The sequence below is a fragment of the Podarcis tiliguerta genome, assembly GCF_965153285.1.
Source record: "Podarcis tiliguerta genome assembly, chromosome: 16".
Classification (NCBI taxonomy): domain Eukaryota; kingdom Metazoa; phylum Chordata; class Lepidosauria; order Squamata; family Lacertidae; genus Podarcis; species Podarcis tiliguerta.
This window is the reverse complement of record NC_139549.1, coordinates 15,078,588-15,094,223: the sequence shown is the minus strand read 5'-3', so window position 1 is coordinate 15,094,223 and position 15,636 is coordinate 15,078,588. Positions and strand designations below refer to the sequence as shown.

At 48.6% G+C, this 15,636-nt stretch overlaps 1 protein-coding gene across 1 annotated transcript; it reads right to left on the bottom strand.

Moving 5' to 3' along the window:
* CHRM1 (cholinergic receptor muscarinic 1) lies at positions 1 to 15,284 on the bottom strand. Its single transcript, XM_083417086.1, has 2 exons — positions 15,195 to 15,284; positions 1 to 2,410 (listed from the first exon to the last, which is right to left on the bottom strand). The coding sequence occupies exon 2, from the start codon at positions 2,312 to 2,314 to the stop codon at positions 728 to 730; it is 1,587 nt and encodes a 528-aa protein (XP_083273212.1). The 5' UTR covers positions 2,315 to 2,410; positions 15,195 to 15,284; the 3' UTR covers positions 1 to 727.
* Positions 15,285 to 15,636: the final 352 nt, after the last annotated feature.

Sequence of the window (15,636 nt, the reverse complement as noted above, 5' to 3'; positions counted from 1 at the left end):
TTTGTAAAGTACTTGTTTTTATTGTCCTTGTAACAACAGAAATCGTGAGCAAGGCAAACATGAATCATGTGCATAGGGTTGTAGCTAGTGTAAGTGTAGCTTAGATCCATTAACTCCAATGGGTCTGATCTGAGAACTTAGTTGGATACACCTATGGTTTTCTCTCTCTGTCTCATAAAGTCTCTGCTAATAAGCCTATAAATTCCGAAATCTGAATAACGAAGGGATACTGATTCAATCTGCACTTTCCCTACAACTTACTCTGCTTCCTTTATTCCTTTTGCAAAGAATTTGTGGTGGCCTAGAAGTTGGCAGAGGAACACTTTATTTTCTGGAACGAATTTTTTCACAGGCAGTCTACTTCTGAATACCAGATTCTGGGGGTCTAGGTGGTTGAAGCCTTTATGTCCCGGTCTAGGATGGAGTGTCCCAGTGGTTCTTATGTTCTTAGGAGCAAAATGTCTTCTGAGCTTAGAAGTATATATATATTTAAGCATCCATTAAGGGGGAGACCACCTCTGTGCCTCTGCAGTGCTGAATTCTGTAAACATACCCAGGCATATCATAGTTATCCTTCCAAAATATAAATACCTAGCCCTAAAATTGGGAAGGATCTCTGTTCCACTCCCCTCTCCGTTTGCCCTTCCTTATTTTATGCACCACGTCGGGGTCTTTGTGCCCCCTGCTCAATGGACCGGTGCCACCTGGGAGTTGCTCCCTTCTCCCTCTAGCGTCGCCGACCCCCACGACACTGCAGCAGCATCCGGAAGGTGGTCCGGAACGACCTATTGCAGAGGGCGTAGCACATGGGGTTGATGGTGCTGTTGACATAGCAAAGCCAGTAGCCCAGTTTCCAAAGGCCTTTGGGGATGCATCCCTGGCAGAAAGTCGACACCAGCACCATGATGTTGTAGGGAGTCCAGGTGATGATGAAGGCCAAAAGGATGGCGCTGAGTGTCCGGGCTGCTTTCTTCTCCTTCATCAGAGAGAGCGTTTTCCTTTTGGAGACACGGTTCTTCCTCCTCTTCCTCCTGAAGGCTTGGCTCTTGGCCGCTGCTGGAGTCTTCTCCATCAGTGGAGGCATTGCTGCTGCTTTCTTGAGCTTGTTCTCCATGACCGGAGGTTGCCTTGGGATCCCGACGAGGACCTTTCCGCCCGCCCAGTTCCTACCGGATGCTGCCTTGGGATCTTGGCACTGACCTGGCTGCGGTGGCTGCAGGACGGTGCTGATCATGGGCAGACGGATGACTGCTGAGCAGATGGTGTGGACTTCGAAGGGCTGTTCCTCGCCCTCGGAGGATGTCAAGGAGTCGGCAGAGGCCTCCTCCACTTCCTCATCCTCCGTGTTGTTCCAGCTGCCATTGCTGCTTTGGTCTACAAACAGGCCCTCGGCCCTCTGCCCAGCAGGAAAGCAGCATGTCTGCAGAGGAAGGACAACCACGGCAGAGGAAGCTGCAACAGCGTGGGATGGCTCCGAGCTGCTACTGCTGCTGCCCCTGCTGCCACTGTTTGGGGGTATTCTGGAGGCAGCTTGGGGTTTGTTCCCAAATTCTGAGCCCTGTAGTCCAGACAGTTCCTTGGCTCTCTTCTGGATCTCCTGGAAGATCTTCCAGTAGAGAGCCACCATTATGATGACGGGGAGGTAGAAGGCCGCAATGGCCGTTCCGAAGGTGATGATCGGCACAGAGAAGAACTGGATGTAGCAGTCGTCCTCAGGGACTGTCCGCTTGCCGACAAAGTTCTGCCAGAACAAGATGGCGGGTGCCCACAGGATAATGGAGATCAGCCAAGCCAAGGCTATCATAACAGCGGCCCTCTTGGGTGTCCGCTTGGCTCTGTAGGTGAGCGGGCGGGTGATGGAGAAGTAGCGGTCGAAGCTGATGACCAACAGGTTCATGACAGACGCGTTGCTGGCAACGTAGTCCAGGGCCAGCCACAAATCGCAGGCCACGCTGCCCATCGCCCACCGCCCCATGACAATGTAGGTGGTGTACAAGTTCATGGAGATGGCTCCAATGATGAGGTCGGCACCAGCTAAGCTGAGCAAGAAGTAATTGTTGACGGTCTTCAGCTCCCGGTTGACCTTGAAAGAGACCATCACCAGAAGGTTCCCCACCACAGTGACAAAGGAGATGATCCCCGTCGTCAAAATGATCAAGACCACCTCCCAAAGAGAGTGCCCACCTTCTGACGAAGGCTTGGTGGGTTCCAGGGTGTCGTTTGGAGCTAGTGGGTTGCTTGAGATGTTCATGGTGTCACCGTGAAGTCTCTCCTGCCCACCATCTAGGAAAGGGTTCCAGGAAGACAGCCACATGGGTATGTGGAAGAAGGTCCTTTTTTACTTCTGACGGTCACCTCAGATTAAAAGGAAGTGGCAGTTGCAGACTTTCCTTCAGCCCAAGGACTTCACCTGGAAGGAGAGGAATGGAGACTGAAGTAAGTAACATAGCCTGATGCCTGCAAAGCCTACATTGGTGGTCCCAGATAGATCCCCACTCCAACTCTGAGCCTTAAAAAAAAAAAAAAGGTCTCTAGTCCTCTTGGGAAAACAGTTGCGAAGCAAAATGTGCAGGTATCCTCATAAGTGAAATCTGTGAAATGAGACAACCTGCCTGTTCCACTTGTCAGACATTTTAGCCAATGAGTGAAGTCCGAGCTATGCTTGATGCACTTCCTGTTTGGACACCAGGCAATATAAATCCCTGAACTCCTAAAGAGCTCCTGTTTCAACCTCCCCCTTCAATGCACTTTTCTGGCTTCTTTTCTAAGTGGAAGCTCAACAGGTTAAGCCTTTTCTCATACAATTATGGGGAAAGCTTCACCGTGTTAGCTCAATCAGTAGAGCATGAGGCTCTTGACCTGGGGGGAGGGAGCACATTTTTCAGGGGGAAATCACACTGCGAAATTGTGCGAGATCGCAGCATCCAAAATGGCCACTATTCTCTCGTGATTAAAAAAGGATGTCCCGGTTTTTCCGGGACACTTGTGGGGTATGCATTTGTCTCAATTTGCCTGCACGGTGCTTAAGTGGAGGTTAGGCAAGGCCCTGTCTTTACTGAACATTTGAAAGAACATAAGAAGAGCCTGGCTGCTGGCTCAGGCCAAAGCCCCATCTTCTCCAGCATCCTGTTCTCAGTTTCCAACCAGATGACTCTGGGAAGCTGACAAGCAGGACCTGAGCATAACAGAGAAATCTCCACTTGTGACTACAAGCAACTGGCACACAGCCGCCAATAACAGAGGTAGTGTATAGCCATTGTGGCTAATAGCCATTCATTCTGTTTGGCTTGTGGGAAGATTTTATGACGTGGATCATTCTTCTTGATTTGCTTGCAGGGCGTTTACACATCTTTCTGATCATTCGCTCATCCATCCATCCATCCATCCATCCATCCATCTCCCCATCACATTTCCAACTGCAAAAAGTCTGGTGTGTGTGTGTGTTTTAAGTAGGTTTGTTGCATCAAAGCACTTAAATGTACTTTAATTGCACAAACCTTAAATTCCTCCTGCAAAACATTTATTAATTTTTACTTTCATAACAGTAAAAAGGCAGCATTACAGTATCTAAGAATAAAACCAGCAAGATGCATCCACTGTTAAATGCCGATGAGATAAAAAGGAGAAAATTCACTTTGCAAAGGAGGCCTGCATTGAAAAGGGTGCCGTTTCAGACCCTCCAAGTGTCCCTATTTTCCAGGAACAGTCCTGGATTTACAGAAGCTGTCCTGGTTTCTGATTTGATCCGGGAATGTCCCACTTTTCCTTGGGCATCCCTATTTTCATCAGGTAAATGTTGGAGAGTATGGAGTTATTGGACCCCCGAACCCAGGAGATAAGTAACTATACAACCTTTAGAAGACATCTGAAGCAACCCAGTCAGATGGGTGGGGTATAAATAATAAAATTGTTGTTGTTGAATAGGATGTCCCTATTTTCATCAGAGAAATGTTGGAGGGTGTGCCATTCTCAGAAGGCATCTGAAGGAAGAAAGAGATGGTTTCTGCCAAATCATCTACTGGCAGTGAGTTCCACAGGGCAAGGCTCACCACCCTAAGGCTCTGGACCCTTGCAAAGGTGAGCTGAACCTCAGGGGTATGGGGAAACCCCTAGAAATGCCCCAACTGAGGATCTCAAGGCTTGTGGTGGAGCATAAGGAATCAGGAAGGATTTTTAAGGTCTTTTGAGCCCCAGTTGTTTAGGCTTTGTGAATTAACCCAAGTACCTTGACCCATAGCAAATGGCGACCATCTGCAGGTAATCTAAGAAAATAAATCTCGCATACCTGAAGGCCTGCCATGTGGGAGAAGCAGCTGCTTTGGTCTACAGTGTCCTCAACTCAACCTTCTGTCCCTTCCTGGGCAGCTTGGAAGGTCTCCTTTGGTCTTTCTTCTCCTTCCTTTCTCCTTTCTCTTTCTCTCCCTCCTGCCCACTAAGGGGCAGCTCAGGGTGATGGCGGCAGTGGGGGGTTTCTCAAGCAGAAAGAGCCGGCCGCTGTTCCTTTCAAAACTGCTCCTTGTGGGGCTTCCCCCACTTCTTCTCTGTCTTCCCCTTGTGTCAATATTCCATAGTCACGAGTTCAAACAGAACCTCCTGGCACCACAGAGGCACCTTGGGAGAGAAGGAAGCTGAGGCCTGATTAAAATAGGGAGGCTTGTGGCTCAGGGGCAGGACCTGCTGGGTACGCAGGAGGTTCCAAGTTCAAGTTAAAAAAAGAACTTGGGTAAGTGATAGAACGGGGGCGCGGGTGGCGCTGTGGGTTAAACCACAGAGCCTAGGACTTGCTGATCAGAAGGTCAGCGGTTTGAATCCCCGCAATGGGGTGAGCTCCCGTTGCTCGGTCCCTGCTCTTGCCAACCTAGCAGTTCGAAAGCACGTCAAAGTGCATTAGATAAATAGGTACCACTCCGGCGGGAAGGAAAACGGCGTTTCCATGCTCTGCTCGGGTTTGCCAGAAGCGGCTTAGTCATGCTGGCCACGTGACCCAGAAGCTGTACGCCAGCTCCCTCAGCCAAGAAAGCGAGATGAATGCCACAACCCCAGAGTTGGCCACGACGGGACCTAATGGTCAGGGGTCCCTTTACCTTTTTAAGTGATAGAACAGACTCTTCTGCCATTGAGATCTTGGTGGAACTGCTGCCATGCAATAGAACAGGAACAGGAAACCCTCAAGAATGGGGGGTAGCCCTCCAAGCCTCTCCATCTGTTCCTAAGGATTCTCCCCAGGCTGCAGTCTCACTGGTCTTCCTTTGAACCCCCAGTGTTTGTGCCTGGCTGGAATGTGCCCTTAAAGTCTGGTAATGCTCTTTCTTGCATAGGTGGAAGATGGAGAGAGGGGTGCAAGTGTGTGGAAACTAGCTTACTGCACAGAGGTAAAATGCAGATGTACTGCTCCACCCAGTTTTGCTTTGACACCCTGCAGCCACCCTGCTGTGTTCCTAATCTGGATTACCCCAAGCATGCAGTGGAAAGTGTTGTTGTTGTGGTTGTTACATTTTTATTCCATCTTTCCTCCAAGGAGCTCAAGGTGGTGTACATGTTATCCTCACAACAACCCTGTGAGGAAGGTTAGGTGGAGAGAGAGGCAGTGACTGGCCCACAGTCACCCAGGCAGCAGGGTTACATGCCACCCCAATCTCCAAGCGGTGTGAAATCCCAGGGACTTACTCAGGGTTTGTCCCTTCCTCTCCAGGGTTTCCCCCATGCAATCTGAGACAGCGCCTGTGTGAAGCTAATTCCTCCTCTGCTCTCTTCATACCTTTCCTGGTTCTGGGAGACCAGCAGGGATGGGAGCTTGTCACAGCAGGAGGGAGAGACACCCGTGACTCATCCCTGCCTCTTGGCCTCCCTTCTTGCTCTCGCCTGCTTCAGTTTCTGCTTCTGTTTCTTCTTCAGCTTCAGGCTTCTCCCTCCGACCTCCCCTTGCCGTCCCACCACCACTCCCCAGGCCCTGAGCCTTCTTCCCTCGGGGGTTCCCCAGCTGGTTCCCCTCCCACCATTCCTCTGCACCCAAGCAGTCCGTGAGACATCCACATTTTTGCCATTTCCCCTAATATAACACACCGTTCTATGTCACCTTCACCAATGCATGCATTTCTGTGCCCATTGCTCTCCACTACAGTGGTACCTTGGGTTACATACACTTCAGGTTACATACGCTTCAGGTTACAGACTCAGCTAACCCAGAAATAGTGCTTCAGGTTAAGAACTTTGCTTCAGGATGAGAACAGAAATCGTGCTCCGGCGGTGCGGCGGCAGCAGGAGGCCCTATTAGCTAAAGTGGTGCTTCAGGTTAAGAACAGTTTCAGGTTAAGAACGGACCTCTGGAACAAATTAAGTACTTAACCCGAGGTACCACTGTACATGCATTTTTGGTACACATTTTTTGCTTGCAGAACTGCACCACCAAATTTGAAGCAGTGCTGTCTTCGAAGGATTGCGTGCCTTGTTTTGGGAAGGGCAAAGCAGGGAGGCTTCCTTTTCAACATGAACCAGACTGAAATCTACCCCCCCTTGCCCCCAATTCTCTAGACCCAGGTGCCAGGCTTACAGCACCAGCCTGCTCCACCCTCGTATTTTTGGGCCGTGATTTTTCTTGCCAGCTCCAAATGGTTTCTAAACCTCTACCAAGGCAGAGAGGAGAGGGGCTTGCCAAGTGAGGAGGCCAGGTGCGCGTGTCTTGCGGATCGGGCCAAGAGCGGAGCGTGGTCGAGAACGCTGCCTCTCTTAGGCATCCGTCCGTTGGCGGAAAATATTTACATTAGCTTTTGATGAATGGAGCTCTGGATGTCATCATGGAGGTGCTGATGGGGAAAGAGCTGCTCTTGCCACCCTCCTCCTCGGTCTGTACATCTTTGGGCGGCGAGGCTCAAGAGTGCTAAGCCATCTGGAATATCCTGTGCCTCTGTAGGTGCTCCAAGCCAGAGGAGGCCTGCCTTCTATTTGTCAACAAGAGGCAATCTCTCGGGTGCCAGAATTGGGAGACGGAGGAACTTGACCCAGGGAGAGGGGGTAAAACATCAGCGTGTTCTCCCGCCCAAACATTAGTTCTCTGGGACATTAGAAGGACAAAATTAACCCCGACAAACAGGATCGATGCTCCAGGAAGTTTGGGAATTGTAGTACGACGCAGGCAGCGGAAACCTGCCCTAAGCTGCGACTGCTGTTGCGACTGGGAAAAGGAAACAGAAAGGCTGGAGAAGGGAAGACAGAGTTGAAAGGAGAATCAGGGGGCCTTTCCTGTGACTTGCCCAGCCAGGGCATAGCGTGGGTTGCTGGTGCCCAGGGTGCGGCAAGTGTTGTGCCCTTGTGATGAATTGGGCAGCAGCTCGTCCCCTTGCTGGCCATTGTCTAATTAAGCGAGTCTCTCCTTGCAAACTGGCTCCAACCTGGGAGTACAGTGGTACCTCGGGTTAAGTATTAATTCGTTCCGGAGGTCCGTTCTTAACCTGAAACTGTTCTTAACCTGAGGTACCACTTTAGCTAATGGGGCCTTGTGCTGCTGCCGCACGATTTCTGTTCTCATCCTAAAGCAAAGTTCTTAACCTGAAGCACTATTTCTAGGTTAGCGGAGTCTGTAACCTGAAGCATATGTAACCCGAGGTGCCCTTGTAGAGATAATGCAGAGAAACATGGAGTTCTACATGATGGGCTCATCCACACTCGTTCCACAGTTTCTAGGCATGGGTACGAGACGTTTTTATTTTGCCCCGTGGCTCTCCCTGTGAGAAAGCCACTGTTTTTGTTTGTTTGTTTGTTTTTAATATAGTTTTTATTAAAGACTTTTTTGTGCTACAAAACAAACAAATAAACAAGGAAAAGTACATGTAGCGTCTCCACTTTCAGTTCATAGCATATTTTCTCACAGTTCATTTACATTCGGTGTGAGATACTGGACTCAGCTATACAGCTGCAAATAAAACGTTTTAAGTGTGTTGTAAAGTGCATTATACAAATGTGACACTAGATGGTGATGGTGAGCTATGGCAAATTCAATATATATTTCAAAACTTTTTTTTAAAAAAGCATTTTCACAACATTTTTTATACGTGTCTAGATTCTGCCACTATTGTCATAGACTTTTTTGGGGCAGAAGAGGGGGAGAGAGAGGGAGGGGGTTGTGGGGGGGGGGTTTGATGACATTTTCATTCTATTGCATAGTGTTTGTCACAGGGTTTTTGTGTCTACCACCCAGAGTGGCTGGGGAAACCCAGTCAGGTGGGTAGGGTAGAAATAATAAAGTTCTTCTCATCATTATTACCGCTAAATCGGAACGACGCCAATCCGTAACAAACCTGATTTGATATGGATTCAGAGGTAAACAATGGGTTTTCCTGGGGAAAGCAGCGGGACAAAACGAAAAACCTCTCAGACCCATGCCTAGGAATCATGGATGAGCGTTGGGACTAAAGAACCAGCGGCGTAGCTAGCCGCTTGGGTACCCAGTGTGGTGCACGCATCCTGCAGCTGGGGGTGGGGTGCGCTGTGTGGAGCCTCTCTGCTGCCTCCCCCTCAGCTGTAGGGCAGATGAGGGAGAGGTGGTGGGCAGACGCAAGCTCCGAGCTGCCATTTCAGGCAGCACAGAGCCTGCGGGCGCCCAAGCCACCACGTCACTCCCAGGAGAGAAGTGTGGCCTGGCCATGCCACAGGCCCCGTGGTAAGTGCCAGTCCCTGCGGTGTGGCGCCCAGTGCCAGCCGCATTTCATTGCATTTCTTGTCTGAAATTAAAAGTTTCGTGAGCCCATTTTTTAATTATTATTTTTAAAAACTCATATTTTTGTCATTTTGTCACACCCCCCTCAGTGATGACACCTGGGGCGGCCCAACACCCACTACACCCCCTTCCTCCGCCACTGTAGAGAACAAGAAGCTGAGAGGGAGTGCTACCCCTGGGATGGGTTGTAAGTTCAAAAGCGGGCAGGTAGGTGGCTGGGTGGGGGCTGGCTAAGGGTAGAGGGAGGTTTGTTGGGCAGCGAGCGCCCCTTTCGCCCTAATACAACAGCCTCAACTGGTGTGTGACTCACAATATCGGCGTGCATTTGTGGGAACGTTTTGCGTCTCACTTTCTTGAACCCTCTGGAATCTGCCAAAGCGTGTTCTTACTCACACTGTGTTTATGGAATAAAATCGCAGAGTGACACCTCTGCGCTGCCTGCCTTCCTCTCTTTCTCTGCCGCTGCTGTAAGTCAGCGTGCTGTTCTATTTTGGGGTTTGGTGCATGGAAAGGGCGGTGCATTGCATGGATGCTCATGGGAGAGCGGGGAATGTGGCACCCGATTGGCTGCGGCCAGAGGTGGTGGCATTCCACAGCTCCACGGGCAGGGCGCTAATCATTACTTTCGGCGTCACAAAGGTTCGTAATGTACATCGAAGCTGTGTGAAGTATTTCTCCAGTACAGTTCCAACAGTTGCTATTTTCAGGTGCGATTCAGTCACAAATTCCAGTTAGTGCAGGTTGTGCAATGATTCAAGTTGGTTTGGAGGTCTTGCGCAACAAACCAGCATGCCCTCCAACATTTCTCTGGTGAAAATCGGGACATCCTAAGGAAAACATTCTGGAATCAAATCAGAAACCAGGATGGCTTCTGTAAATTCGGGACTGTTGCTGGAAAATAGGGAGGATCTGAGCTACCTCCCATTGGACATTTTGTGATAAGGGGAATGTATACCCTCCCACATTTCTCTGATGAAAATAGGGATGTCCTATTCAGTGATGGTGATGATGATGCTCCACACAGCCACTCTGGGTAGCTTCCAACATATATAAAAACATAATAAAACAGTAAACTTTTTTTTTTAATTCCCTATATAGGACTACCCTCAGATGTCTTATATAGGTTGTATCGTTACTTATCTCCTTGGCTCAGGGGTTGCATAACTCCATACCCTCCAACATTTATCTGATGAAAATAGGATTGCCCTAAGGAAAATGGGGACATCCCAGGATCAACTCAGAAACCGGGACACTTGGAAGGTCTGGAATGGCACTGTTTTCAACTTAGGCCTCCTTTGCAATATGAATTTTCTTTTTTTAGCTCATCGGCATTTAACAATGCTTTTGTGGATGATTCTCGCTGGTTTTATTCTTAGATATTGTAATGCTGCCTTGAAATGCTTTTACGAAAGTAAAAATTAATAAATGTTTTTGCGGGAGGAATTTCAGGTTTGTACAATTAAAGTACATCAAAGCGTCAGGAATACACACGGGAGAGTGTGAGATAAACGATGGCTTGATGCAGCCTCACCTGACCTCTGCAAAAATGCTCAGTAAATAGCCGATGACGTCTAGCCACCCCACAGGCATTGCCTGCAAACAAATTAGGAGGAATACTCAATAAACAGGTCACCTGACGTGGCCTACGTCTGAGCACGAGCAGAGAGTCTTTGCCGTAAAAGAGGAGTGGGGAAATTTTGTCCGTCTTTATTTTTGCAGGTGGATGACATAAATTGCTCCCCCCAGCACCAAGTAACAAAAACCTCCATGTCAAAACACAGTGTGGTGAAGTGGTTAGAGGGCTGGACCTGGGAGACTCAGATTCAAACAGCTGCTCTGCCATGAAGCTCACTAGGTCAAGCACCTGTCTCTCAGCTTCACCTTAGTTGTAAGGATAAATGGGGAGGGGGGGGAGAATAATCTCTGCCACATTGAGCTCCTTGGGGGAATGGAGGGATGCCAATAAACCCTTAAAAAGGTAAAGGTAAAGGACCCCTGACAGTTAAGTCCAGTCACAGACGACTCTGGGGTTGCAGTACCTATTTATCTACTTGCACTTTTTGGTGTGCTTTTGAACTGCTAAGTTGGCAGGAGCTGGGACCGAGCAACAGGAGCTCACCCCGTCACAGGGATTTGAACCACCGACCTTCTGATCGGCAAGCCCAAGAGGCTCAATGGTTTAGACCACAGCACCACCCTCATCCCTTAGCATGACCTTAACTCCCGTCCTGTTCTTGCAGTGGATGAATGAACTTGAACGGTTTGTTTGCGTTTTGTAATTTTGACTATAGTATTAATAAACATGATCTGTTCTGTGCACATTGATGTTCAAAGGTTGTTGCTATCTCAGCCTGACCTGCCTTGCAGGGCGTTGTGAGGGTAGGATGTGAAGGGGGAGAACCATGTCTGCCACCTTGGAGGAAAGATGGGCTTATCAAGTACAAATGTCCAGTTTCATAGCCTGCATCTGACTTTCCAAAAGCACCAGCCTGGCTGCAGTTAGAAACGAGTGGCGGCGCAGATAGATCTAGGATCTGATGCATTACATAATGGTGTCTTTTATATCTGCAGACTCATCCATTCTCAATTGATGCCCAGAGTCGGGGACCGTCTGCCTGCTTACCCTTATTTAATTTCTCTCCTTCTAAAAGCCTTAATTTGAAACAGAAGGCAGTTGTTTACAACCTTGCCAGGGGTCCAGCAAGGCCCCTGAAGGGAATCTAACACAGGGACATAAGGAGAGCCTGGCTGCTTCTGCTGGACCACACCAAAGGCCCGTCTAGTTCAGCATCCTTTCCTGTGGCCAAGCAGACGCTCCGACGGGAAGCTGGGAAGCAAAGCCGGTGGTCAAGGGTAGGCTAGGAGCAATGACAAACCTAGACAGCATCTTAAAAAGTAGAGACATCACCTTGCCAACAAAGGTCCGTATATTAAAAGCAATGGTTTTCCCAGTAGTGATGTATGGAAGTGAGAGCTGGACCATAAAGAAGGCTGATCGCCGAAGAATTGATGCTTTTGAATTATGGTGCTGGAGGAGACTCTTGAGAGTCCCATGGACTGCAAGAAGATCAAACCTCTCCATTCTTAAGGAAATCAGCCCTGAGTGCTCACTGGAAGGACAGATCGTGAAGCTGAGGCTCCAATACTTTGGCTACCTCATGAGAAGGGAAGACTCCCTGGAAAAGACCCTGATGTTGGGAAAGATGGAGGGCACAAGGAGAAGGGGACGACAGAGGATGAGATGGTTGGACAGTGTTCTCGAAGCTACAAACATGAGTTTGACCAAACTGTGGGAGGCAGTGGAAGACAGGAGTGCCTGGCGTGCTCTGGTCCATGGGGTCACGAAGAGTCGGACACGACTAAATGACTAAACAACAACAACAAGGGTAGGAGTGCCGTGTTTCTAGAAGGAAAATTCAGGACACTAAAGTTGTTAAGCTTTTTTTGCGGGGGGGGGGGGGAATGAAAAACCGCACTAAAATGCTGATGGAATTTCATGAAGACTTAAAAACAAAAGATCAGAAACTGATGTAAAAAAAGTGGAGAAGTGAAATTAAGGCTGGAAAATTGAGAACCAGGAAAATCAGAATCACCTGTCCCTTGCATGGGGTGGGGTGTCTTGACTTTTCCCACTTTTTTTTGCTGTGGGAAAGAGAAACCAGATCTTCCAAAAGCTATGTGAAGAGAATAAAACATAGCACACGTGCATTACAAAGCTTGCAGGAAACTTTTGAGGCTGCCTTCGCTGGCAGGTGGTTAATGTTACTGTTGGGGGCGGGGGGCGGACTGGGGAAGTGAGCCCCCACTCAGCTCTCTCCAGAGAAGTGGAACATTTGTCTCATATCTTCCCCATATAAGCTCTCCCCGTCTGCTTAAGCCACGTGCTTGCAATTCCACAGAACTTGCGAGAGCTTCTAAACACTGAAGTGTTTAGAACTTTTCATTTGAGCGCGCAGGATTGAGCCCCTGAACCTCTTTCCAGTGCCATGGCTTGGCCCAGAAAGACATTTGATTTGACTGATTATCTGTACGCTGCTCCCCCAACAACAACACCGCGCTCAACGCAGCTCCAGATAATTACAAAGCACTGAAAATTAGGAAGCAACATTTCTATCAGGGTAATTGTACTGAGCACAATAGCACAGAATTAAAGTGATGCGGGTGGCGCTGTGGTCTAAACCACTGAGCCTCTTGGGCTTGCTGATCGGAAGGTTGGTGGTTCCAATCCCCGTGTCGGGGTGAGCTCCCTTTGCTCGGTCCCAGCTCCTGCCAACCTAGCAGTTCGAAAGCACGCCAGCGCAAGTAGATAAATAGGTGGCGGGAAGGTAAACGGCGTTTTCCGTGCGCTGCTCTGGTTTCGCCAGAAGCGGCTTAGTCATGCTGGCCACATGACCTGGAAAAACTGTCTGCGGACAAACGTTGGCTCCCTCGGCCAGTAAAGCGAGATGAGCGCCGCAACCCCAGAGTCGTTTGCGACTGTACTTAACTGTCAGGGGTCCTTTACCTTTTAAAGAGATTCAGTTAACATGGAATGTTTCTTGGGGTGGTATATGGGGACAAATTGTTATATGCATTTTCAGAAAACGAAAACTCAACGCTCCCTCGCAAGCAGCTGCACATCGTTACAGAAAGTAATGGTGACAGTGCCTCTGAGCATATAGTCACCTTGCTTTGGGGATATGGAGGATCCCATGCTTCTCTGTTCTAAGAATCCTTTACATTATAATGACAGTTGCACCCCACTTTTCCTTCTTGGACCACAAGGGGGCACACATGGTTCTCTTCCCCTCTCCCTATTTTATCCTCACAACAACCCTGAAAGCTAGGCTTAGGCTGAGAGATATTGGCAGGCCCAAGGTCCCCAGTGGTCTCCCAGGTCTCAGGCCAGGGATGCTGAGTTGCGCCCAACATTGGAGGGGCCCGTTGCGCATGCATGACGCCACACGTACGATGTCCCCCAACCCTTCTTGAGCAGGGGGCGGTGGTTCCCCTTAACCTGGAAAAGGTGAGGCACACATAAAACAGTCTCTCGGTACTAATTCTGGGTTCTCTGTTCAAATGAGAACAGCACTGCTTTCTCGTTCCAAGCAAAACCAATTTGCTTGGAAGTAAATCCTTCTGAAATGAATTGGAAATGCTTCTGAGTGAGCACGGTTAACAAACAGGCTTTCTCTTGCCCGTGGTTCCTCATTGTAGCCCACAACTGTTTCTCTTCTGCCTTCTGACCTACGCTTGGGATGAAAACCATCCCCTCACAACCTCCAAGAGCACAGGATGGGCAGAAAGCATTTCTGTGTGTCTGTTGAGGAAATTCTTTCTGTTGTTAAACGGCAAGCAAAATTCTTTCCCACAATTTTCCATTTGATGGGTGAATGTCTCAGTTTTGGTTTCCGTCCACATTTCCACGGCGGTTTGTGAATGTTGTTTTCAAAGGGCTTGTGAAAATTCAATTTAGGATGAATTTCTCCTGCTATGCACATTTTTTTTTTTTTTGTATGCAATTTTGCCCATCATACACATTTTTCGCAAAGCAATTTCCTCTAATATAGTGCAATTTTTCTGCATGCTAATTTTTGGCTTTACATGCATAGACACACATTTTACCCCAGCGCTTCTATTTTGGTTCATGTCACTTGGCCCGAGAACTGCATTGCCATATTCTGAGAACCGTCAAGGTTCGCTGGGTTTGGGTTCGTGAAAGTGTGACTGAGGTAGGCTTGCCTTCAAATGCGAACAGAATCAAATTTGTCTTTCATTTCTAGGTGAAATGTGTTTATTTCTAATGAGCATCTAGTCTATATTAAATCTAACGCTACGTTCCAGAGAGGCAGCTGTGCTAGCCTATTCAGGCAAACAAACACAGAAAGAGCCTTGTGGCACAATAAAACTAGACTCTTTATTGCGGCCGAAAGCTTTATGCCACAGAATAACTATGGATGTTTAGGTCTACAATCCACTGACCATCAGTGATTTGACACAGACAGATAATATCAAAAGAACTCAAAGGGTAATGAGGCTGGTTTTTAGGCCTGAGAGTCACTGTCCTGGGTCAATTCGCCAGGATTTGTCCCCTTACATTGAACAAAAGCATTTCCCAGGCGGTCAACAGTTTTGGTAGGATTCAGCCACATGCTAGCAAATTCAGGTTGCGCAATTCAGGCGGATTTGGAGCATTTGCACAACAACCCCCCCCCCCGCAACTCCCCCCAGACTTCTTTTTATAAGGAAAACGATAGGCAATGCACAATAAATTGTGGGATAGCCGTTGCTTTGATGCTACGCCATCTAACATGCCCACAAACAAATCAGAACAAGTGCTAGATAAATTGCCACGGTTGTCTTAGCCTCCCTGCAAACTTTGTGCAAACAAGGCAGGATGAATGCTCATGAAAACAGATTGTCTGGAAATGGCCTCAGCTGTGCCTTAGATTGTGTCGATCTCTAAAGGCTACAAGGCAGTTGACATGAATGCCTCACTTACCTTCCTGAGTCCTGACTCAGATTCTCGGATCATAGCCCATCCAGGTGAGATGCCTGCTGGCCTCTCTGGTTCCTTTGAGACCCACTGAAGCACTTGCCTGGTCTCTAGCCGAGGGCTTTTGCTCTTTCTGGGAAGTCTGGTAGTGGGAGCAAACAGCAGACTGGAAGAAGAAGGGAAAAAACACCCACCCAGCACTCCAATAAACCATCCTCCTCTCCTTCGCTCCCTCTGCTGGATACGAGACCAAGAGTGAGACTCCTGGCTTTGTGGGAGGATTTTAGAAGGTTGTTATGGAATTGACAAATACGAAATGGATTAGTAGCATAGGAAGTTGCCTTCGGCTGAGTCAGACCACTGGCCCATCTAGCTCCATATTGTCTGCACTGACTGGCAGCAGACCTCGTCAGGGTTTCAGGCAGAGAATCCGATCCTAACCCTATCT